Here is a 25793-nt window from a genome sequence, read left to right on the forward strand (position 1 = left end):
GTTTCTGGAAGATTTCTTCTTGGTTTTCAGTTATCTTATCAAGCTTCATTACAACCTTCATTTGAAAGTCTAAGAAAAAAACAGATGAGCAAGTATTTTTAACATGTGAAGAAATGACAGACCTGTCACATCCAGTGTTGGTCAAGTTACTTGAAAAAAGTAATCAGTAATTAGTTACTGATTACTTCCCCAAAAAAGTAATCCTGTTACTTTACTGATTACTTATTTTCAAAACTAATTAATTACTTAGTTACTTAGTTACTTTTTAAAAACACGATTTACAACCTGAAGAGGTGATAAAGCGATAGATCTTTCAGCCCAATTCTACTTTTTCTGCATAATCCATCATACAAAATGTAATCAAATGGAAAGGTCCCTTTTTAAAACTTGTTTTATCAGTTTTAATCTTTTAACTTTATGCATCAAGCAAAAATGTAATTATATGCAACATTCTCTGACTTGAATAAATTAGTTTAACATTTAAACCTATTTTCTGCACATTCCAGCACATAAAATAAAATATTTTTTGTGTTTACACTCACTCTTTCAAATAGATGTAAGTAAAACACAGCAGAAAATAAATAAAGTCAAAGACTCAGCGGTCCTGTTGCTCTATTTTTACCTGTAAAGCAGGACTGCGGTAGGCGGAGGTTTACCCTGGTGCAGGTGTGCCGCGGTCAGTTGAAGAATCCGTGAGTTTCTCTGTGAATTTCCCATTACGTCATGGCGCACTCGGTGCTTGCTCGGAAGTTTAGGGGTTTTTTCGCTGTAAAAAGAAGTTTTCTTCCCACGCACAACAGACGCTAATGTTTTTGTCACTTTTTATGGAATCAAACTCAAAGTAAGGTCAGTACTTCCACGCTTTAAACACTGCACGCTCATACTCTCTCCCACAATCGATATGTGATCCATTGTTGAGCTGCACACAGCTGTTGTCACTAATGGCGCACTCGCTTACGTCACTGTCGTGAGACATTCTCGCAAAAAATCACGGTTTTAGTAACGCAGTAACGCAGCGTTCCTATGGGAAAGTAACGGTAATCTAATTACCGTTTTTGCAATAGTAATCCCTTACTTTACTCGTTACTTGAAAAAAGTAATCAGATTACAGTAACGCGTTACAAGTAACGCGTTACTGCCCATCTCTGGTCACATCTACATTAAACTCCAAACTGTGTCTTGTGTTGCATCATATTACTGAGGGGCATAATGAGAAAACTGACAAGAAAAGTCCATGGTGTATGTGGGTATGAATTTCTGTCATTTTAATTGCAATAACTTATAATTGTGTACTGTAATTCATATATTTTTAGTGTATAATGTGATGCCCGAGAAGAGTTTTCTGACACACAAGTGAAAAAAAAAAACTGGAAAGATTTTTAACCAAACCTTACTATCATTTTAAAATAAATCTTCTGTCATTTTTAAAAGAACATTGGAATTCTTATGTCGACATGTATCCTGGTAATTAATTAGCTGAGGTATTAAATTTAAAGAAAACATAAGGAAGAAAATAACAATGGAAGTACTAGCTCCTGTAGCCAGCAGATGTCACTGTTGAGACATGGCAATATCAAATTCAATAATCTATTATTTCCAACAAGAGAGGGCATTTAGTTTATTAAATAAAGACCTTTAGACGCTGGATGTATAAAATCAGTGCAAATGATTAATAGATTTGCCTATTTTTCATCTCATTCACACTAACAACGTAATTTCACTGGACAAATTATTATTATTATTATTATCCATCCATCCATTCGCTTCCGCTTCTCCTTTTCAGGGTCGCGGGGGGCGCTGGAGCCTATCCCAACTGTCATAGGGCGAGAGGCGGGGCACACCCTGGACAGGTCGCCAGTCTGTCGCAGGGCCAACACACAGGGACAGACAAACAATGGCGCTCACGTTCACTCGCACATTCACACCTAACGGCAATTTGGATTTTTCCAATTAACCTATCCCCACAAGCTGCATGTCTTTGGACGGTGGGAGGAAACCGGAGTACCCGGAGGGAACCCACGCAAACACGGGGAGAACATGCAAACTCCACACAGAAAGACCCCGGCCTGATTTTTGGAATTGAACTCAGGACCTTCTTGCTGTGCAGCAACAGTGCTAACCACCGTGCTGCCCTATTATTATCATTATTATTATTATTATTATTTTAAAAGTGAATAAACAGATCTGGCAAATTAGACCACTTCACCTGGTGTGATGGCATCAGCCACACATGGGTAAAACAAGTCCATTTGTTCACTTATTAGTTTGGTTTACAGTTTTCTTCATTAATATAGTTCATTAATCATTTTATTTAAACCTAACACTGATATTATGAGCATAATAGCATTGTGTGGTTTTTCTAAAAATGTTTTCTGTTATATTAATTATGTTTCTCTTTCTTTGAGTTACCTGGTTTTGGGCAGTGGCTGTTTCCTGTTTGGGCAAAAGGCGTGGCTGAGGAATCCCAGAACAAAATGCCTGCTCAGCAGGACCAACCACGTGCTTATCAGGAACAGGGGTGTTTTAGGTTTACTCACGTTATTCTGTGCATAGTTAGTATTAGTGTTTGTTTTTGTTTCCCCCCTATTGTGTGTAAATTGTTTGGCCAAACCACTATAAAAGCTACCCTCTTGTGTCTTTGTAATTAGGTCAGTTTATGAGTTAAGTTGTGTCCACTTTGTTTTAAGTTTCTGAACATTACTTTTTGTAGAGTTATATTTAGTTGACCTCTTTTATGGGCCTGCTAATTATATTTTTGAATTTTGTCTTTTGAACTTTTTTTGAGGTTTAAAATGAAGAAAACCCATTTTGAAGACATTTTTTCCTGTCCTCTATGTCTTGGCTGCTTGGTCCCTCACACTTGGCAAAAAGTCCACTCTTAGCTCAAAACACACAACTGTACTGTGTGAGTAACTGTAAATATTAGGGCCACACAGTTAACTAGGAATTGAACCTTAGAAAAAGTAATTATGTAAGATGAATGTTTGATGAAATTATTTGCCAACAGTCTTTATTGATACTGGCTAGAGGCAATATCCAGCAGAGACACACACACACACATATTAAAAATAAATTCCCCTCTGGGCGGTCTTTATCCTTCAAGTTCAGGTCCTCCTGGGAGCTTGAGGGTAGCTTGCCCAGTTGCTTAGCCGTTCCTAGGACTGCGCTCTTCTGGACAGAGATATTTGATGTTGTTCCTGGGATCTGCTGGAGCCACTTGCCTAGCTTGGGGATCACTGCATCGAATACTCCGATTACCACAGGGACCACTGTTACCTTCACCCTCTACATCTTCTCGAGTTCTTCTCTCAGCCCTTGGTACTTCTCCAGGTTTTTGTGTTCCTTCTTCATGATATTGCTGTCACTCAGTATAGCTACATCTATCACTATGGTCCTCTTCCTCTGCTAGTCATGTTAGTTAGCCATCACCAGGTTGTCTGTCTTTAACTTGAAGTCCCACAGGATCTTAGCTCGGTCACTCTCCACCACGCTAGGGGGGTGTCCCATTTGACCTAAGGACTTCCAGGGCAACTTAATTATGGCATTAAATCTATGCTCTGCCTGCTAGCATCTTGCACCCTTCTGTTATGTGCTAGATTGTCTCAGGGGCATCCTTGCACAGCCTAAGGGACCATCATGGAAGGACAGGCTCATGCACGGTATGTACCACCGGCAGGCAGAGGAAGTGGCTGATATCCAGAAATCCTTTACAGATATATAATCCTAGAGAGAGAGAGAGAACATTATATTTTATTGGAAGGCATTCAGATCTTGTGTTACATTTAGTGATTCTGTTCGTGAGCCAGTCAAACTTTAGTTTCACATGACCACTGCCAAATTTATCAACATGCTCCCTCCTTTGGGTGAGAAAGCGGGAGCATGATCTCCTTCTGCTTTGAAGAAAGTCATGCTCAGGATTGGCTCACTCTGTCAGTCTTCACCTTCTTGGTAAGTTCATTAAAGAGTTCAGAGCATTCTAGTTTATTTCTGAAGCTCCACCTTTTTAATTGGTTTCCATTCTTCACAAGGCTCTTTTGGTATATTACCACAATGTGATAATTTTTTGGCACTAGTCGCTCTCTATACACAGCCAAACTCCTATGCTTATTTTATTTTATTCTACTTCAATTGTGTCCATTTGCAGAATAATAATAAAATGGAGTCCAGAAGAGCTAAAGCTTGGAAGTACTTACATTACTTTGAGTTTGATTCCGTAAAAAGTCACAAAAACTTCCTACTGGGGAAGGTTCTTGTTGGCTTTATTTTGTGGCACCAACTAACCCCCATACAAGGAGCAGGCTCTTACAGCATTCCACGGGCTTCGTTGTGTTGGAACTAACTGTTCTCCGTACTTTGGGCAGGTTCTTCTTGTTTGTATCTTGTGGTAATAACTACTCTCCATAAACGGAAAAAGTCCTTATGCTGCGCTTTTCTACTCTGCCTGAGCACTCAAAGCATTTTATTCAACGTGTATTATTCGCCCATTTACACAAACATTTTTTCCATCTACTTTTGACAGATTGATATCGACTCCGCCTTGGGGTACTAACCACCCACCATACTTCGAGCAGATTCTTGTTGGCTGTGTCTTGTGGCACTAACCGCCCTCCATACTTTGACAGACTTCTACGGCACATTCCTCCGACTGCACCTTTTATCCTCGGAGTTTCGACCCTAGCGGAGGAGTCCAGCACGGCAGCTCTTTCAGTTTCCTGTTGAGTTTCCCTGTTTCAGGGACAGGAACTCCCAGCTCTGCTTCTGTCCCCCGCCCATGATAATAACACGGACCGAGGGCAGGACGCGATTCTTGGATTAAAGCCGTCCAAAGTCGGGACTTCCAGGGTCGCGAGAGGGATAACTTCCCAGCTTTATGGCGCTGTAGTCGGGTTATAAAGGCACAAGTTTTCCCTGCAAACCAACAACTCCGGGTGAGTAGAAACGATTGATCGCAGAGTTGGTTTCCAGCTAACTCGCCCACGGCTGGAAAAAGAAAAAGTTGTGCCGCTTCGGTTCGGCAGTTTCCTCCTTGTTGGGGCTCCATGCGGTAAAAACAGGCTCGGATCTAAAGATAATCAGCTCTAAGGAGGTGAACAGCTTGTCGCAGAGCCGTTTTCCTGCTCGAGGCCCGAGCTGTGACTAATCTCAGGCCACGGCACGAAGAGCCATTTTTACCGCAGAGTCCTGTTGGAGGCAGGACAGCCTCACACCAAAGAACCGCTTTAATCACACACTGTCATCGCGTTTCATTACCGACGAGTTAATTTTACTTGATAAAAGTAACACCTGGACTTCAGAGAGAGGCACCGGGAGTGAGAGCCGGGGTCAGAGATTTAAAACGGTCAAAGTTTTTCACTTTCAAACTAAAAACCGCCGAGTTTAAAACGTGAGGCTTAACATTTGGGGTTTTTCTCGACTTTTTCTTCTTCTGTTTTTTCCTTTGGGAATTACAGTCAGGAGAGGTGTGTTCAAGAACTATCTGTATTCCCCTGTGTCCTGATGCTGCATTCACGATCCAGTAAATCAACTCAGTCATCCTTTGAACGCGTTTTAGTTAGGTATTTTGGTTTATTCGGCGTTTGGAGACTAAAGTTGAAAGTTCCAGAATATACCCCCCAACTGTGCTGACACTCACTGCTGTGTTCATGTGTTGAAAGAGAAATGATGTCTCGGTTGCTCAAACTGATGCTGGAGTTTGATCTACAGTTGATGTACAGTTTACATTCTGCAGAGACAGTGAGTTTAACTTTACTCAAATTTCTAATTTTGTTGAATTTTTTATCAGACAACAAAATAAACAAAATTATTTTTTTAACTTGATATTTATTTCTATAAGACAGCATAAAATATAAATACTTGCTAAAAAATCATTCTAAGCTATAAACTATATTACATATTTTAATACTCTGCAGTGTCAGGCCCTCCTTCCTGTTTGAGCTTCTATTTTATTCAAAAGAAGCAACCAATAAGCAAAAACAAAGCGCTCGTTTGCACCATGCCTGAGATAAAGTAGATATAAAAACCGCATCATAGAGGATGACACCAGATGAATCACTTCAGAACCCTACATGTGATCATTAACCTACACAATTCAACAGAAAAACAAACTGAAACCTTTTTTGGGGGTGGAGATAAAAGTAGAAAAACTAAAATAATATGTTTGCATAAGTGTGTGCACCCACCTATAAATGTGGATATGGGTGGGGATAATTAACCAAGCACATTCAGATTAATGCCAAATAGTCAGAGGACATTGACTCTGATTTAAAATCAATTTTTTGCTGCTCTCAGATGGTCATCAATACCTGAAAAAAACATGACACAACAGTGACTTCACCAACAACTAAAAACTGATGAAAATATGATTCCAGATGGTTTGTTTGGTTCAAAAGCAACACTGCACATGACCACAGAACAGCATACCTATGGTGAAGCACGGGGGAGGCAGTGTCATGCTCTTCTGTGGAGGGACCTGAAGAAAATGCGCTGAATTCTGCAATAAAATCAGTTGCCCAACACAGTTCCTGTTTAAGGATCCTCGTATTTATGCCGTTAGGTTATTATTGAAGTTTCTCACACTTTTTTTTTTTTTTTTTTTTTTTTTTTTTTTTCCTTATGTGTGTGTTTTGTTTTGTGTGGTGTTTTTTTTTTTTTTTTTTTTTTTTTAGTTGAATTGTACAGGTTAAAGGTCACATTAATGGTGGAAAAGGTCCTGAAGTGATGTATCTTGTTGTCATTGTTTTACATCACAAAACCCTGGCATTCTAACAGGGCATCGGTTACCGGACATCGGTTATTATATAGAAATTATATCTATATTTAAATACTTTCTATAGAAAGTTCATATAATCGTACAGTAATTTTCAGATCTATTTCAATTCAATTTCACTTATACAGCGCCAAATCACAACAACAGTTGCCTCAAGGCACTTATTATATTGTAAGGTAGACCCTATAATAAAACACAGAAAAAAACCCAACGATCAAATGATGCCATATGAGCAAGCACTTTGGCGACAGTGGGAAGGAAAAACTCCCTTTTAAAAGGAAGAAACCTTCGGTAGAACCAGACTCGGGGAGGGGCGGCCATCTGCTGCGACCGGTTGAGGTGAGAGAAGGAAGATAGGATAAAAGACATGCTGTGCAAGAGAGCCAGATCGTGGGGGCGATCGTGGCTCAAGAGTAGGGAGTTCGCCTTGTAATCGGAAGGTTGCCGGTTCGAGCCCTGGCTTGGACAGTCTCGGTCGTTGTGTCCTTGGGCAAGACACTTCACCCGTTGCCTACTGGTGGTGGTCAGAGATCTGTGTCTCTGCCAGTGTCCGGCAGCCTCGCCTCTGTCAGTGCGCCCCAGGGTGGCTGTGGCTACAATGTAGCTTGCTATCACCAGTGTGTGAATGTGTGTGTGAATGGGTGGATGACTGGATATGTGTGTATTGTGGGATGAACTTCGTATAACAGAGCACCTTTCTAAAGCCATTGAAAGGGCTTTACTGGGAATATTAAAACATTGGGGGGTGCTGTTAGGATTTGTAAGGAGAAAGAACTGCCCTGTTTGTCACAGCTTTGTTATTACTCTTTTTATGAAGTGCTTTACTTATCAGTGTGTGCTGGAAGATGTGGCGGAAGGAAGGAAGGAAGGCAAGCGGGAGGGAGGGCTGGTGATGAGGCAAGATAGTGTGAGTTAGACTACATCTAATGTTGTTTTGGTAGAAGCTGCCATTTTATTTTATTTTTGTGATCCTTTAAATAATAAACCTCAGGTAATAGATTATAGCAAACTGTTCACACTGTAACATAGCAGGAAGCGGCTGAGAGGCTTCTGTGTTTTATATCTGTTAACTTCTGCAGATGTGAATCTGTTGGCCCTCTTAAGACAGAATCACCTTTATGAAAAAAATCTCTCCATCTTTTGCTTGTAAAAGTAAACAAGTAAGTAGGGTTTGCAGTTTGAGGCTTGACCTTCATTCTGGTAAAACTGGAAATGGGGGCAGTGAAATGTGTGAAAACCATAGATGTAAATACAATATATAAGGTAAAAACGTAGTTTGTGTAATTCTAATGAGCTTGGAAGTCAAGTTTTGGTTTGAGCGTCTTTATCCTTCAGCAGAGTCTTAAGTCTCTGAGCAGCTCTCTGTGAGGATCTTCAGGAATAGTTCTCCAGGCTTCTTGAAGGACATTCAAAGCTCTTCTTTGGATGTTTCTGCCTTTTGTTCTGTTATCTGTCAGGATGATCCCACACTGCTTCAGTGATGTTGAGGTCTGAGCTCTGGGAAGGCCCATTCATGACTGATAGTGTTCTCCTGTGTTTTTTCTATCCAGGTATGCTTTCGCTGCATAGGGTAGTGTGTTTGGGATAATTGATGAAGCCGTTGCAAATTAGATACTTTCCAGATGCTCCGTCGTGGATCATAATGTGATGGGACTTTTCTGTAACATCGCTATCACCACTGTGTTTTACAGATTGCTGTAGTCGATTACCTTTGTACCCAAAAATGACGATTATTGTACCATTTGGCCAGGGGGTTAGGGTTAGAAAGGCCTTCTAATTTATTTATCTTTTAATGTTTTTACCCTGTGGTATAGAAATGGTAACAAGTATTTTCCTTAGTCATAATAACTTATCATAACGACACTACTCAAGAATCAAGATTAACTCGCGATTTTTGCAAAGTTCTGTAAGTCAAACAAAAAGCAGGTTATCAGGAAATCAGAAAATAAAATACAGAAGACAAACACGATCCAGCCTGCACAGACACGAGGATCGCCGTGTTTGGGTCGGGATGATGTTGTAGGTGTCGTGCAGCGAGGATATTTCAAAGATGATTTTCAGGGGCGGATCTGGAGAAATTTTCTGAGGGTGGTGTGGAAATCAGATGGGGTGGCAAAATCAAAGCCCTTTTTTTTTGTTACACATATGAAAATGTTAGATTCTTTAATATGTGGTTAAAATACACATATACATGTGTTTCATATAAACCTAGCCTGTAACTTTTATATTGGCTTTAGCCCCAATAATTAAACACGTCAGTTACATTAAAAAATGCAAATTTTTAGGTTACTATGTAGCCCAGTAAGTATAAAATCCAGAAAGCTACACAACATGAGGTGGACCAGTTAGAAACACAAGTCTAACTTAAGTTTCACCATCTTTTATTAGAAATAATTACATTGTTACATGCTTACGTTTACACAAAATATCAGAAATCTGCACGATCGGTTGCTACTGACAACAAGAAACAAAGCTGTTTCCCATTTTTAAGGGGGGCAGTATGCAATATATTTAGTTTTATCATTTATATTCATTGTTAATTGTAGCTAGGCTCAAAGGGTTAATGTTAGCTTATTGTAATAAACAACATTGTCATGTGCAAAATGAGGGTGGCACTTTGGGTGGCAAGCGATTATCTGCTGGCCCCACAGTAGATCCGCCCCTGCTGCTTGGACGGATGGATCAGCTAATTCGACTGCCAGATTGATTCTGCACTGATAACCAAAAGCTTTGTGTTGTCACCTGCAAATAAGAAAGTGCAAAACTGTTTTCACACCTCTGTCATGAAAAACATCTCTGACTTCCTTCAGGCTGGTACTGTTTCATGCACCCAGCGAATGGCGTTAGTCGACGCAGCTGTGTTGTGTTGCCTGGTTGCCATGTTTGGAAACACATGTGAGCCTGATGTTGTGCAGGGTTTAGATTTACATCTGTTTGTTTTTTCACTTGAGAGGAATATGAAGCGTATGTGGCTTCCTCCCTGCGTGCTGATGTGAAAATCCTCTGAGAGTGTGATCCGCTGCTCTTTGTTTAAAGTGTTTTTATCTTTTTATGTGACGTGTGACAATTACACTCCAGCAGTGCCAAGCATACAGTCAGAGAAACTGATGCTTCCTTCTTTTAAAAAAGAAGGCTGCACAGCTGCTGTTTGCAGAAAATAACATTAAAAGGTCATTTTACAGGAAAAACACATACTTCCACTTTTCTTTTCTTCTAATTCCACCTCTAAATTTTTATGTTGGCATCTCCTAGAGTGGCTTTGGTTGATTCACAGCTCAAAATAATCCTCCTTTATCTGATAATTTAGCATTAATCTCAGTCTCTGTGTAAAATGAGCCGTTAGCCCCCCCTCCCCCAAGATAACTTTATTCTGATTGGCTACCTCTCACAAGCAGAAGGTTTAAAGAGCTGGTGAGTGGGAGGGAGATGATCGTATTAGGGATATCCCCTCTTTGTGACCTCGGAGGTTAGAGAGTTGAAAAAACTGCGGTGACGCTGTAGGAAGTCCGGTGAATTTTTATAATTTCATGCACAGCCCACCTACAGTTGCTCTTTGCCCTTCAAACATACAGGCAGTTTTCTTTGGGATCAGCACTTTGCCAGATTGTACCTCTTGTTTCTTTCTTGATTCTTTTCTCGTTTATGATAATTGCTCGGCTGATGTTTAGCTTGCGTTTGCGTCTGTCTGGCGCACCTCGGCCACAAGCTTGATGGTGGTTTTAATCTTCTTATTGCGCTGTTACGCCTGCAGACACATGGTGTGCAGCTTCAGGAGTGTGTGCAACAGCTCACAAACTAACAGGCTAAAATAACGCTTGTATGAGGACATAACTCTAGACATGTTAACAGGAACTGTGCACTGAAGTCAAGGTTCCTTTTTTCTTACATACAGGACATGGTTTCCCTCCTGAGTTAAAGCTGATCAGCAGACTCAGCAGCAGTTGTTCTTTGTGCTTACATCTTTTTTCCCTCTGCAGCAGTTTTTCAGTTAAAAAAAAAAAAGATCTTTGTTGAAATTTGCATCTCCTTTTTTATTGGTTACTTTCGATTTTAGTGGACATGAGGGTAAATTAGGAGTTCTTCCCCCGTACTGAAGTCGACCACGCATCACATGCTCTCTCTGTGGTTTATACTTCCCTGTTTTGCCAGTTTTTGATGACTGATCTGTAGTCTGTAATGGTGCTTACTTAACTGTTGGCAGTTCATCTTTGTTTGGCTAATTTATAAATCATCAGCTCTTTGCATTTATTCCCAGCTGACTTCCTTCTGTTTTTTTGTAAAACTGTTTTGCAACGAGCCAAATCTATTTTTACTCCCAGGTCAAGAAAACATTTAATAAGAGCACAAGTTGCATAGAAATGTATTTCTTGTGCTCCACCTCAGTGTAGCTAAAGTAACAGGACTGCATTTTTGCGTTGGTTGGCTCTGATATTAAAAAATGACTGTGAGATTGCAGTGCAATCAATGAAAATCAATGCTGTCAGTCAATATGAATTCAAACTCTGACTGCTGGCTATTGCAAAAGTCAGCCTTACAGATATTTTGTTCTATGTTGAAAGCAGTTATTTTTTAATAAAAACTGCAATAATGTCACAAACCTCAGTCATTTTGTCATCTCAGATTTCTTAAGAAAAGACAACGTGTCACCATCTAGACTGTAACTGTCTGCCTCTTCCTCTTCCCATGGCAGAAGTTTCTAATGATGAGCTCAGTGTTTGGACAGTAATCCCTGACTGCTCTGAGCACCCAATTTATCACATTTTGCTCTACTTTTTGGATCTCTGTGATGTCAGAGAGAGCTGATATGTTTAATGTGGTAATCTAAGGATCAGAAGTTCCACTTTCCTGCTACTCAAATTATTTGTCAGAGGCATCCAGTCACAATAAAGCTAGTTTAAAGACGGGGATTCCAAACTCACCAAAACCAGACTAGCGGCAGTCCAGTTCTGGGAAGGAAGGGGAGCTCAAACGGTTTGTTTCACTCACTGAGGCTCCACTGAGATAAAAGAGGATTTTTTTGGGGGAGAGAGAGAGATCTGTGAATTATGCAAAGCTATTGTATAGTTAAACATTTTTTAAAAAGTGGAGGTGAAATGTTTTCAAAGAGACACTTTTTTTTGTTTTGTTTTGTTGTGAAACTTTTTATGCAGTCTCATTAATGTGAGGAAGTCTAAACAGTGCCAAGCAACTATTTGTGTATGTGCATCAGAAGAGCAGCTGCACATGTTCTATAGATATCACTATGGAGTGAATGCCTTAGCTTGTGTTCCGCCATCCAGGTCTTTGGTATGCATTTGATGATGAATATAAGCTTATCACAAAAACTAAGAATATATGTTGTTTGAAAATTCATTTGTGGGTTGAGCAGCAGAGTTAAGTGGGCTGTGCCAATGCTAAACAGCTCATTCTGCTACCGACACGTGTTTGGTGTCGTTTATTGGTATGGTGACCAAGTTAGTGATCAGCATGAGGAAGAGGTGCACGGTTGTTATGGTTCTTCCATATGCTGCTGAGGCCTTTTAATTGAATAAATTGTGAATATGTCTTGTTTCTTTAGACTTCAAACATCAAATTCAATAAATGACACCAAAGGAGATGATAACTCTGACACAGTTGTTTTATAATTTTGTGTATCTGACTGTATTAAGATTAATGAGCTTCTATTGTTCTTCGGTGTTGAATGACAACACTGAAGCCATGATTAAATGTTCTTTTCTTAGCATCAACCACCAAATATCCCATGAGTCATACGGGTGGGGCCGTGGCTCCAGCTCACCAGAACAGTTTACAGATTTAGACGAACCACCCCAGCTGACAGTTATTTCCCAAATCACCACCCAAACAGTCATTTCATAAATCCTGATGATACTTTCAGCCTTTAATTTTAAATGATTTGTTTTGGGTGGGGGTGTCATTACATCTAAAATCAATAAAATATGGAACATTTGTGATGTTGGGCTTGAAGGTTTACCTTTTGAAATGATGATGATGATGATGATGATGATGATGGTGATAACACATCCCATCATACTCTGAGGTGGTTAGAGGGGAAAAACATGCGGAACTAAAACCAGATTTAGTGTTTAGATTGTGACTCTTGGAGTGGGTTTAAAATTAATTTGGCTGCAGTTTCTAATGGAGCTTAAATTAGTTTTTCAGCCCTGAAAGTTTCATGTGCAGATGCTCTGAGGCGTGTAACCTGGAAAGTATTCATCGAATGAAAGTAAACTTTTGGATGGCACAAAGAAACGCAGTCAAGTTGCCGTACACAAAGAATCGGCTGATTTTTATGCTGATGCAGACTTTTAAAAATCTATTTAGTTGCGTATTTTTTTTCCCCACTGTATGTTTCCATCTGCTGATCAGCAGCTCGGTGACCCTTTCGGTGATCCCGCACACGCTGTGACCGCTGAGCTTTTGTTTTGGTGGTCAGTTGGTGTGAATTGTTGGACTCGCTGTCAGTCCTGATTGCAAAAGGTCTTTTGATTGTTGGGTATCAGTGACGTTAGACAGTCAGCAGCAGTGAGAATGCAAAGCAAAGCAGAGCATACCAAACACCTCCTAATTAGAGCTGGGCAATATGAGATTTTTTCATATCACGATATGTTTTTTTCATTTCAGGCGATAACGATATCTATCACGATATAAGCCAAATAACTATATTTGTAAGATTTAAATGTGCCGTTGCTCACAAGTAAAATGTGAAATAATCAGCAGCTTGTTTTTATTTAAATATTTATTTCCCATAATAAGTTCAACAGGGTAGATGTACTTAAGGAACATGAGACTTTTTCAGATAAATAAAGGCAAATATTGCAAACTACACAAAAGGCAGCCGCTAAAGCGTTTAAGTTTCAAAATAGAACAAACGAAACAGACTAAATTGTCAATTCCACTTAGAAACAAAATATTAATTCTAAAAATAAATCTTAGTTTGTTTTACAGAAGAACAGACAAAACTGACTAACTTTTGTCAATATCAAATAAACTGAGAACTAAAAGGAAATTCTCAATCTCTCCTTGTTGTATAGCTTAGCTTTTCAAACAGTTTTAACAGTTACTTTAGTCTGACAAAAGCCGAATGACGAATTAGCGCTTCCAGTCAAAGACTGAGGCTACGTCCACACGTACACGGGTATTTTTGAAAACGGAGATTTTCCGTTTTCGTTTTAAAAAATAATCCCGTCCACACATAAAGGCAGAAATGAAGGAAAACGCTGCTATGAACATGCCAAAGCAGCAGGTGGCGCTAGATTCCTAACCGTGCAGAAATGTTGGCCAATCAGAAGTCTAGAAGCCTCGGTGGGAAAAAGTAAACAAAGCTGGGGCATAGTAACTGTGTGTATATGTAAGCATTTAAACACTGCAGAGAGTAGAATTAACAGTAACAGTATTGTAGAAATTCATTTCACCGAAACAATAACGTGGCGCACAGTGTGACGCATGCACCAGTTCATTGTATTTCCAGACTTGCTTTCGGCACAATTTACAGTGCACGCTACTCTGTTTTTTGTCAGACTTGAAATAGCCGAAATACCTTCACACTACGGAACTTCTATGGCTCTTCCGTTCGACAATCTCTCCGGCGTTGGAACCATCATCTGTTTTCTCTTCGGTCACGCTCGGTTGATTTTTCTAGTCGGCACACTCATTTCCTCCATTACCCGCTGGCTGCTTCCCAAACAAACACACGTGTGGCTTGGCACTTGTGCTGTACGTAACAAGTCACGCGACGTGACGCTGCGGCTGTGATTGGTTCGGCTCTGCGCTACTTAATTTGGATTGGCTGATCTTTTTTTTTTTTTTTTTTTTTTTTTTTTTTTTAAAGAGGACAAGAGCGACGAGGTCTATCGCGATAGCTTAATTTCTCTATCGAGTAAAAGTTATATCGCGATACATATCGTTATCGTTCTATCGCCCAGCTCTACTCCTAATACAGCTCATCTGTCCACTTTTAAACTAAATCTGTTGACCACATGCAGCATCAGGATGCATCACAAAAACACTAAATACACAATAATAGAATTAAAATAAGCCTAAAATCTTTCAAAAATAAATTATAGAATGAATTCAAATTATAGAATCGATTAAAGTGACACGCAAAACTCGAGAGGCATCAGCAGAATAAATGAAATATAATTATACACTTGAAGGTTTTGGGAACAACACAGAAATAAGCTCAAAGTATAAAAAATCAAAAACATTTCTCAGAAAGCACTAAATTAGACACTAAATACGTCTGTAAAAGTTTTAAAAAGGAAACGGGCTCTGACGAACCAGAGTTTGTCAGAAAGCAAACGGTCAAACAATAAAAAAATATCTTTAAAGAAATGAGCAGCCAGTGCAGTCATTGATGATGTATTTAAAAAAATAACTGGGACATGTGGCACACTATTGCGCTCATGAAACACAGTCCTGTGGTCAGATGGGTGAGGAGGTTTCTTCCTGTTAAAAGGGAGTTTTTCTTTCCCACTTTCGCCAAAGTGCTTGCTCATAGGGGGTCATATGATTGTGTTATTGTAGGTTCTAGCTTACAACATAAAGCGCCTTAAGGCAACTGTTGTTATTATTTGGCACTGTATAAATAAAATTGAATGGAACTGAGGCAGGAAAATTGTGCCAAGATTAGCAGGTAAATAAAAAAGCTGCTGTCAGATTGGGGGGGCTGCTCATCGCCAAAGAAATGAATTTTGGTCAGTACTAATAGTAGATTCATTAAACTTTAAAAAAGGAGAAAATCGTCGCTATTTAATCTTATTTACTTAAACTTTGAACTATGATTCAACTGCATAAACTGGACAGAATGACGATGGACTTTTGTGGAGAGGAAAAAGGAAATGTTGCGCTGAAAGGCCGAACGAGAGAATCATTGTAAAACTGAATGTGGTAAAACAGTCTGACTTTCATCTCCATTATTTCGTTTTCACATTAGACACGTTTGTCATTGTAGCCGAGACAGTGACTGAAGTTGAACGTAATAGCCCAGTAGCCCAGTGAGATTGTTGTTTTCAGCGGTGCTGAGGTTATGATTCAGCAGTGACCTCATTGGCTGAGGCTTTGGACAGGAAGTGTCCGGACAGTCTGAGGCTGTTGCATAAAGGGGAATCTAAACATGGTGTGAAGCTTCTCTGTCTGCCGCTGCATCGTTTCACTGTGTTTGAGGTCCTCAGTATGACTTTAGCAACCCCCCCACCCCTCCCTTATTCTGCTGCCTGCAGGCTGACAGACCGGCCGACAGGTTAATACCTGGCACCTGAGCTGCCTCCTGCAAATAAAATCTCTGCTGTCTTAGTTTAAGCCGTGTTAGCGGAGCTACTTTAGAGAATGCACTGTGGGTTAGTAGGTTAGTTTACCTCTGGCCTCTCAACATCTGTCTTGGTTTAGAGTTTGAACATTTGCCTATTTTAGCATGAGGCAAGGCAAGGCAAGTTTATTTGTATAGCACAATTCAACAACAAGGTGATTCAAAGTGCTTTACAGAGACATTAGAAACAAGAACAAATAAAAAGCATGATTTAAAATTGAATAAAACAAGCAAATAAACTAACTAACTAGTTAACAAACAAACAAACAAACAAACAACAGTATATAAAATCAAAACAGATAAAATCAGAACAGTAGATAAAATCAGTAGTTAAATGTAAGTTTTGAAATTTAAGCTTAAAGTGTGGATTTGGTGCTTTATTCAAATGCAGCTGAGAACAGGTGAGTCTTCAACCTGGATTTAAATAAACTGAGTGTTTCAGCTGATCTGAGGCTTTCTGGGAGTTTGTTCCAGATATAAGGAGCATAAAAGCTGAATGCAGCTTCTCCGTGTCTGGTTCTGACTCTGGGAACTGATAAAAGACCGGATCCAGATGACCTGAGGGATCTGGATGGTTCATACTGGGTCAGGAGGTCATTGATGTATTTTGGTCCTAAACCATTCAGAGCTTTATAGGCCAGCATCAGAACTTTAAAGTCTATCCTCTGACGGACAGGCAGCCAGTGTAAGGACCTCAGAGCTGGACTGATGTGGTCCACTTTTTTGGTCTTAGTGAGGACTCGAGCAGCAGAGTTCTGAATGAGCTGTAGTTGTCTGACTGATTTTTTAGGTAGACCTGTAAAGATGCTGTTACAGTAATCAAGCCTACTAAAGATGAATGCATGGACTAGTTTTTCCAGGTCCTGTTGAGACATCAGATCTTTTATCCTTGATATATTCTTGAGGTGATAGTAAGCTGACTTTGTTATTGTCTTAATGTGTTTTTCTAAGTTTAGGTCTGCATCCATCACTACACCCAAATTTCTCGCCTGGTTTGTGGTTTTTAGATGTATAGATTGAAGTTCTCTGGTGACCTGTAATCGTTTTTCTTTGGCGCCAAAGACTATTACCTCAGTTTTGTTTTTGTTTAGCTGGAGAAAATTGTGGCACAACCAGTCATTGATTTCCTCAATGCATTTACCAAGAGCCTGTACAGGGCCTCGGTCTCCTGGTGACATTGTGATATATATTTGTGTGTCATCTGCATAGCTGTGATAGTTAATTTTGTTGTTGTTTATAATCTGTGCCAGTGGGAGCATGTAGATGTTAAACAGAAGGGGTCCCAAGATGGAACCTTGGGGAACTCCACATGTGATACTTGTCTGCTCAGATGTGAAGTTACCTATTGATACAAAGTATTTCCTGTTTTCTACGTATGTTTTGAACCAGTTTAGTACAGTTCCTGAAAGACCTGGCCAGTTCTCCAGTCGTTTGAGTAATATGTTGTGGTCAACTGTATCAAATGCTGCACTGAGATCCAGTAAAACTAGGACTGACATTTTTCCACTGTCTGTATTCAGACATATGTCATTAAACACTTTGGTCAGAGCGGTTTCAGTGCTGTGGTTCTGTCTAAAACCTGACTGGAAGGCATCGTAGCAATTATTCTGTTTTAAGAAGTAACTGAGCTGTTGAGAAACTGCTTTTTCAATGATCTTACTTAAAAACGGGAGATTTGAGATCGGCCTGTAGTTGTTCATTTGTGTCTTGTCAAGATTGTCCTTTTTCAGTATAGGTTTGATTACAGCAGTTTTTAGTGATTCTGGAAACACACCTGATAATAAAGAAAAGTTGACGATCTGTAACAGGTCTGACTCTAAAGTCTTTGAGACCTTTTTGAAAAAACTTGTTGGCAGGACATCTAAACAGCAGGAGGAGGAGTTCAGTTGACCTAAGATGTCCTCCAGGTCTTTGCTGTTAATAGGTTGAAACTGTTTCATGGTGTTTAAACAGTTTTTTGGTGGACACAGTACATATCCTGGATCTGCTGTTGATGTACCAATTGCTTGTCTAATTTTTTGGATTTTTTCAGTGAAGAATTTGGCAAAGTCATTGCAGGCCATGGTCGAATGAAGTTCAGCTGCCACTGACACAGGAGGGTTTGTTAGCCTGTCAACTGTAGAAAATAAGACCCGAGCATTATGGCTGTTTTTAGTGATGATGTCAGAGAAGTAGGACCTCCTTGCATTCCTCAGTTGTAAATTATAATTGTGAAGTTTCTCTTTATAAATGTCATAATGAACCTGGAGGTTTGTTTTTCTCCATCTGCGCTCAGCTTTCCTACACTCTCTTTTTTCATTTTTCACCAGTGTGGAGTTTCTCCATGGAGACTTTTTCCTTCCAGAGATAACCTTCACCTTAATGGGAGCAATAGTGTCCATTACATTTAACATGTTAGCATTGAAGCTATTGACGAGCTCATTGACTGACCCTCTGGACAGGTCAGGTGTTAATGGGAAGACCTGGTTAAAAATTGCACTACTGTGTTCAGTTATACACCGTTTTGTGATCACTGTTGTTGATATATTTGTGTGGGCTGAGATTTTACTTTCAAAGAAAACACAGTAATGATCAGACAGGCCCACATCAGACACAGTAACCTTTGAAATGCTCAGGCCTTTGGAGATCAGTAGGTCAAGAGTGTGTCCTCTATTATGTGTGGCCTCTGTTACATGCTGAGTCAGCCCAAAGTTGCCCAGAGTGTTACTCAGGTCTTTAGTCCCTTTGTCCTGAGGGTTGTCCACATGAATGTTAAAATCCCCAGCAATAATTACACAGTCAAAATCAACACAGATCACAGACAGCAGTTCACTGAGGTCATTAAAAAAGTCTGTGCAGTATTTGGGAGGCCTGTAAACATTAAGAAACACAACTTTGGATGGGGCCTTCAGCTGTAAAGCCACATATTCAAAAGACTGAAAACTTCCAGGAGATAGCTGCTTACATTGAAATGATTCATTAAATAAGACAGCAACCCCTCCTCCTCTCCTGCTCGCCCTGACCTCACTGATAAAACTGTAGTTAGGAGGGGTCGTCTCGATGAGAACAGCTCCACTGTTACTTTGGTCCAACCAAGTTTCAGTTAAAAACATAAAATCAAGGCTGTGCTCAGTGATTAAATCATTAATTAAAAATGTTTTCCCAGCTAGAGAGCTAATGTTTAATAAAGCCAACTTAAGTGTTTTAGAGGTATTACTTGTCCCCTCGTGTTTGGGAGCAGTCTGTGGCACACAAGGTATGTTTACTATGTTTAAAGATCTTTTAGAGTGCAGCTCTCTGTGTTTTGACCAGGCCACATGTCTCCTGTCACCTAAAAGTACAGAAATTTTAAAACCTTCTAGTAAACAGGGTCCCAGCTTCTCCTGGGAAAAGTCATCACTGTCATAATCCTCACAGCCCGGACCCTTCACACATCACACATCAGACTGCGGAGACAGGGCATGAAGAGGAACTAAGGGGGGCGAGGCTGGGCAATGTGACTTCGATTGCTCTGTTGAGGGTGGGGCTCGATGGTGATCCTTTGGCCGCTCAGGTGGGGGGCTTATAGGGGACAAAAAGGGATTGGGACGGGGGGTAGATCTGAGCCCAGCATTGACCCGCTCCATCATCTCCTCAGTGAATTTCAGGTGTGGGGAGGAGGGAGAAAGGGAGGGGGAGGAGGGTGATGGCCTGTCAGGGGTTTGGGGGACTGGGGAAGGTCGTGGTCCCTTGTCCTGGTCGTTGGTGTTGTTGAGAGAGTTGGAGGCAAATAGGGACCCCTCTTCTTGCCTTAGATGTCTCTCCTTTCTGAGGCTCTTCCTCAGATGCCATGGATGTCTCTCCTTTCTGAGGCTCTTCCCGGGTGGGGGCAAATGGAGCTCCTCCTCAAGGTTTCTGCTGGGCTTTGTCTGTTCTTGGAGTACTGTTTGTTCCTCTTTATGAGATAACTCCTCGTTTATCTCAGCCTTGGCACCAAGCACAGATGGATGACGTATGGAATAAAACAAGTTGGAGGTGAACAGTTTCACCCCTGACTTGTTAAAATTAAATCCATTTGCTTTGAACAGATGCCTGCGTTCCCAAAAAATATTAAAGTTGTCGATAAAGTGCACTGAGTGGTCAGCACATGTTGATATAAGCCATTTATTCAGTGTAAACAACCTGCTGAATCTCTCGTCTCCTCCTCTGACCGGCGGTACAGGTCCACTGATGAATACAGCTGCATTCAGAGAGTTTACAGTATTTAATAATCCAGTAAAGTCCCGTTTCAGAACCTCCGACTGTTGTTTGGACACATCGTTTGACCCTGTATGCAGAACAATGTTTGTCACAGTTGGATATTCATCTGCAATTTGAAGAATTCTCTCCTTCAGGTTGTTGACCATATCGTTAGGAAAGCAGAGGACTTTAGTGTTCTTACCGCACATCCTTTGTACATCCTTTACGGCAGAGTCACCCACAATCAGAGTTTCAGGCCTAGCCTTTAGCTTTCCCTGTGGCCTTTCACTTTTCAACAGATTTTCAGACCTTATTTCGCTGCTTTTAGATGGATGGTTGTCCGATATAGATCCAGGGTCCTTTGATAGTGGAGCAAATCTGTTCTGCAGTTTCACATTCAGTTGTTTTGGAGGTTTGTTGTTAACCTTCCTATTCACGGTTGTCCAGTCCTGTTTCCTCCCGTATACAGGGGTAGAAGAGCTTCTCTGTCTCGTAGGAAGTGAAGGCCAGTCGGTTTCAGAGATTTCAGCTCGCTGTGCCCTGCCTGTGATACGTCCTCCCCCTTCCAGGAGACATGATTTATGTCTTTGTTTTGCACCAAGACAGTCTAAGGGGGGATTATCACTTGAGGATTTATAATAATGCACAGAGTCTACTTTCTTGGTCATGTTATCTGTGCTCCTTAGCTGTGTACTAGCTTGCTCATCGCCATTGTTTTGAATCAAAGGCAAGGTTGTTTCATTTCCACACAGTCCATTTACCTCCACGTTTACTTCTAAGCGATGAATTTTTGTCTCCAGTACTGCAATCTTCTGCAGGAGGCTGTGGTAGTCATCTGTGGAGAGGGAAGGCATCTTGTTGCTAGTTAGCCTAGCGGTTAGCACCTTTCCAGGCTATTGAGGCTGCTCGGTGCCCAGACGCTGTAATCAGGCTTCAGCTGTGTCTAGGCCACAGACACACGGAGCGCTGAGGATAAGGTAACCATAAAATGTTGCTGTTTCTGTTAAGAACACTCTAGTCCTAATGATCTACAAGTGTCCAGAAGTTATCGCAGGTAAGCTCACACGGAAAAAAGGGAAAAAATCAGCATAAAAATCAATAAAAATCAATATAAGAAGCAAAGCATTCAAGAGCAAAGAGATGAAGCGTCCACACTCACAAAGGGGAGGAGCACTATGAGGGTAAAACAAAATCCAGACTTAAAGTCTCACAGCTTTTAGCTCTTAACGGACTGAATCCAAACTCCACCTCGAACCCTACATGGGCCACCAGTGACCTGGTGGATGATGTTTCTACCTGCACCAGTGCAAGACTAACGTTTGTAATCTGCAGCCAAACATCTGACATTACGCTCGGTGCCTGTTCATGTTTCTCTCAGGGTAAATTAAATTACGAAACAATAACTCATGTCACGTTGCACTTTATTAACAGTTTGTGTGACTTGAGAAACTGATGAGTCACGTCAGCCTCAGTGTTACTTTTTGCTTTAGTGCTATTGTCATTGCAGCTGCATGCAGGTTGGTAACAGTGTGATGAGCTACAGAGGGTGTCAATATGTGCAACCAGCATAAAACAGTAGAAGTATTTACTGTAACAGGCAATGGCACGTTTGACTTATTTCCTGTGTAGCTAAAGTGTTGGCTGTTAAAGAACATAAAACGGTATAAGATTAAGATGTTCTTTACTCTGAGGGTTTACTTTGGTTGTTCTAATGTTGCACTTGGTTGAGCGTTGAAGCCTATGGGACATTTAATGTTAATAACAGCTCTGATCGTATCTTTTGCCCCACATTATAATAACGGGAAAACTAAGCCTGGAATAAATCAAACTGAACTTCTTTTAAAGTGAGAAAAATATTAAAATACGACATCACTGGGCTGAACCACATGGAGTTCTTCGAAGGTAGAAAATATTCTGACCTGATTCAGCTGAAATCATCACAGATGTTATAATGAGCAGCAGTTTAAGTTTACTAATTATGTCCAAAGTGTAAATTTGTTTCTTTTCTTGTGCTTTTCAGCAGCATGACGACTGCAGTGACCTTAGAGGATGCTCTCTCCAACGTGGACCTGCTGGAGGAGCTGCCGCTCCCCGACCAGCAGCCATGCATCGAGCCCCTCCCCTCCTCCGTCATGTACCAGGTCAGTACTCAGGAAACCTTGAAGCACACTTCTTAACATAAATAATAGGAATGATGCTGGGTCACTACAAACATAAACATACACCCACATGTAAGTGCAAACATGTGCAGTGTATGAGCATACCTTATGGACACATTTAACCCACTGATTCCTCAGTGAAGTACATTTAACCGCTGTGAGAACCAGCAAGGTGTATCAGCAAGCTCCACAGATTCCAGAAATACGATGAAATCGCCCCGTTAGATATAATTATCTAAGCTAATGATGGCTTATTGTGGCCAGCTGTGAAGTGTTCAACATGAAGTTCAGAGGAGAAGAAATCGAAAGTGATTTGGTTTCAGTATACAGATGTTCTTTATCCGTGTGAGCGCTGTGATACGATGCTTACCTTTCATTTTCCGTCTTTCCATCACAGCCCAACTTCAACACCAACTTTGAGGACAGGAACGCGTTCGTCACCGGGATCGCCACGTACATCGAGCAGGCCACCATCCACTCCAGCATGGTACAGTACACTCGCTCTGATTTCAGATTGCTCGCTTTTGTCTTCTGACTTACTGGGAAAAATAAATCTGTCAGAATTGGGTCAAAGGCCTGCTGGAAACGGGGCCTGGGAAGGTTCCCACCATTTGGTGTTTGTCTGGCAGGCAAACACAAACAGGATCCAAACCCAGAAGGAAATGACCCGGGGACAGACGATGCTTTGTGTCCCATTAGCGAGGGATGATGGTTCGGGGTCTCTGCGTGCAGGCAGGGCGGGTTTCAATGCATGCATGCTTTGTTGTGAATCATTGTAGATCGTTTCTTTAATCGCTGATGTGACTGGTTTTTTTCATGTAGAACGACATGCTGGAGGAGGGGCAGGAATACGCTGTCATGCTCTACACCTGGAGGAGCTGCTCACGTGCAATACCACAGGTAATACCACAGAGCGCGTTACTGCTTTGGTTGTTCTCAGGGCAGTGAGTCAGTGTGTAGAGAGAAAATGACATCAGACATCTTAAGTGTATTTATTTTTGTTTTTCTCTACAAGGAGGAGTGCTGAAAAAAGTGAATCAATAAGTGAATGATCTAATTAATATATGCACACTGGTAAATTCATCAACAGAGGTACAAAATAATTGTACATATCAAAAACAAAAGAGTAAAAAGTTTGATATTTTAGTTCTAATTTGCTTTTGGGTTAATTTGTCCTTTTTATTAATGCCATGTTTTTTTCATTTTTTCCTCTTACCTTTGTATGTTCCAGTTTAAATGTATGTATTTTAATAGTTAATGTACTATATACCTTATTATCAGTATAACAGGAACTTTATTGGGTGTTGTTTGTTGAATTGCTTCCTTTATCTGTTCTGTTTGTTTCATCGTCACACTTTTATTATTTTTCACAATTTCAAAAAACAAACAAAAAAGAGAAAATATTTAACAATAAGCAGAGGAATAAGTGATGATGCAGCTTAAAGCTGAGATATCAGTTTGTCACATTTGCCAATGAACTAATTCAATTCAATTTTATTTATACAGCGCCAAATCACAACAACGCTCGCCTCAAGGCGCTTTATATTGTAAGGTAGACCCTACAATAATACATACAGAGAAAAACCCAACAATCATATGACCCCCTTTTAGCACTTTGGCGACAGTGGGAAGGAAAAACTCCCTTTTAACAGGAAGAAACCTCCAGCTGAACCAGGCTCAGGGAGGGGCGGCCAGAAGGAAGACAGGATAAAAGACATGCTGTAGAAGAGAGCCAGAGATTGATAACATGTATGATTCAGTGCAGAGAGGTCTGTTAATACATAGTGACTGAAAAAGAAAAACTCAATGCATCATGGGAATCCCCCAGCAGCCTAATTCATGCTTATTATTAATTTTGATGCTAACTGGGACTTTAGGTTTTTTCCAGATCATTTGAACTAAAAACAAAAACGGAATCATTATTTGTTTAATTCCTGTCTTTGGTGTCTTGTAGTGGATCTCAGGTTGATCATAGATGTGATGTAATGATATTGTTTTTATTTTTGTGTTGATTTCTGCTGAAATTTCTTTTTATTTGATGAACATTAAACTGATTGGATGATGAAAACGTGAACAGTAAAACATTAAAAAAAAAAAAAACAACCAATTTCATAGTCGAGCCTTTTGATTAAACTGCATTGTGCACATCTGATGGTCACCTAAAGCTGGGATGTTGGTTTGTGACACTGCGGTGCTAACGCTGACGATGCAACAGAGGGCTGACTGAGGCAAAAAGAGTTAACTTTAGTAGAGTAGATGAGGTGGAGGAGGGTCAGACTGTTCTGTCTCTGCTGATTCTTTAAGAGAAGTCTCAGCTTCCAGAGAGCATTCGACTTACTGAATCTGCTGTAACTAGGACCCAGTCAGAAAAAGGTCATGTTTTTCTTTGGTTCATAAGATGAACGCTGCTCTTTGCGTTTGTTTCTTTCTTCTCAGGTGAAATGCAACGAGCAGCCCAACAGAGTGGAGATCTATGAGAAGACTGTCGAGGTGCTGGAGCCTGAAGTCACCAAACTGATGAACTTCATGTACTTCCAGGTATCATCAATTCTTTGATCAGCAGATACTGATGATGACCGGCCGTCTCTAAATCCTCTAAAGCTGCTTTATTTTCCCGCAGCGCACAGCCATCGATCGTTTCTGCGGCGAGGTCCGCCGTCTGTGTCACACCGAGCGCAGGAAGGACTTTGTCTCCGAGGCGTACCTGCTGACCCTCGGGAAGTTTATCAACATGTTTGCCGTGCTGGATGAGCTGAAGAACATGAAGTGCAGCGTCAAAAACGACCACTCGGCGTACAAACGGTACTCCATAAAACACACGCTCTCCTGCACTCACGAGGCCAGTTAGCCCCACAGACACTAGATGGCAGCATCAGTCAGCAACCTGGAAACCATTTACTATCCCCTTCCTGATCTCGGTGTTGGAATATATGGAATTAATCATATGGAGTATGATAAAGAGCAGAGGCTCATTCGACCCTCCTTGCTTCTGCTTTGACTTATTTGTCTGCGTGTCTGCAGGTTTACAGATGCAAAGTGTCTGAACAGAAATCGGTAAAAGAGCTTCCCACATGCGGTCAGACATTCAGAGCTTCAGTATGATGTCAAAGTGTTCATAGTAAACACGATAAAAGTTCATGTTCATTTTTTTTTTTCTCCCTTTTAACTTGCTCAGCTTTTTAGCCACATTTTAGGACGTTTGAGGAAAATGAATCAGTCCAGTTTTGCCTGCCTAACATCAGGGAGTTCTCAGGATGACCTTTTTAACACTCAGCGTTAAAAGGCTGATGGGTATTATTGTCTCCATACTGGGCGGGCGGTCACATTTGTGAATGCAATAATGCCAGAACAAAGTGACGCGTCATAT

General features: G+C 40.7%; 1 protein-coding gene across 2 annotated transcripts in view; it reads left to right on the forward strand.

Annotated features, from left to right (window-relative positions):
* The first annotated feature begins 4599 nt into the window (after window positions 1-4599).
* Window positions 4600-25793, forward strand: part of cyfip1 (cytoplasmic FMR1 interacting protein 1) — a 44344-nt gene continuing 23150 nt past the window's right edge. Inside the window, exons 1-6 of one of the 2 annotated variants that reach the window (XM_085449155.1) lie at window positions 4600-4928; window positions 22288-22408; window positions 22824-22913; window positions 23249-23326; window positions 24863-24964; window positions 25047-25228. In XM_085449155.1, the coding sequence (XP_085305281.1) occupies window positions 22292-22408; window positions 22824-22913; window positions 23249-23326; window positions 24863-24964; window positions 25047-25228 (569 nt within the window). In that variant the 5' untranslated portion in view covers window positions 4600-4928; window positions 22288-22291. The remainder of the gene's footprint in view (window positions 4929-22287; window positions 22409-22823; window positions 22914-23248; window positions 23327-24862; window positions 24965-25046; window positions 25229-25793) is intronic. The other variant, XM_085449156.1, reaches the window with a different exon arrangement.

This window comes from Copadichromis virginalis, linkage group LG23 (assembly GCF_057382275.1).
Source record: "Copadichromis virginalis isolate Kocher_CV1m ecotype Utaka linkage group LG23, C_Virginalis_male_GT1.1, whole genome shotgun sequence".
In the NCBI taxonomy this organism is placed as follows: Eukaryota; Metazoa; Chordata; class Actinopteri; order Cichliformes; family Cichlidae; genus Copadichromis; species Copadichromis virginalis.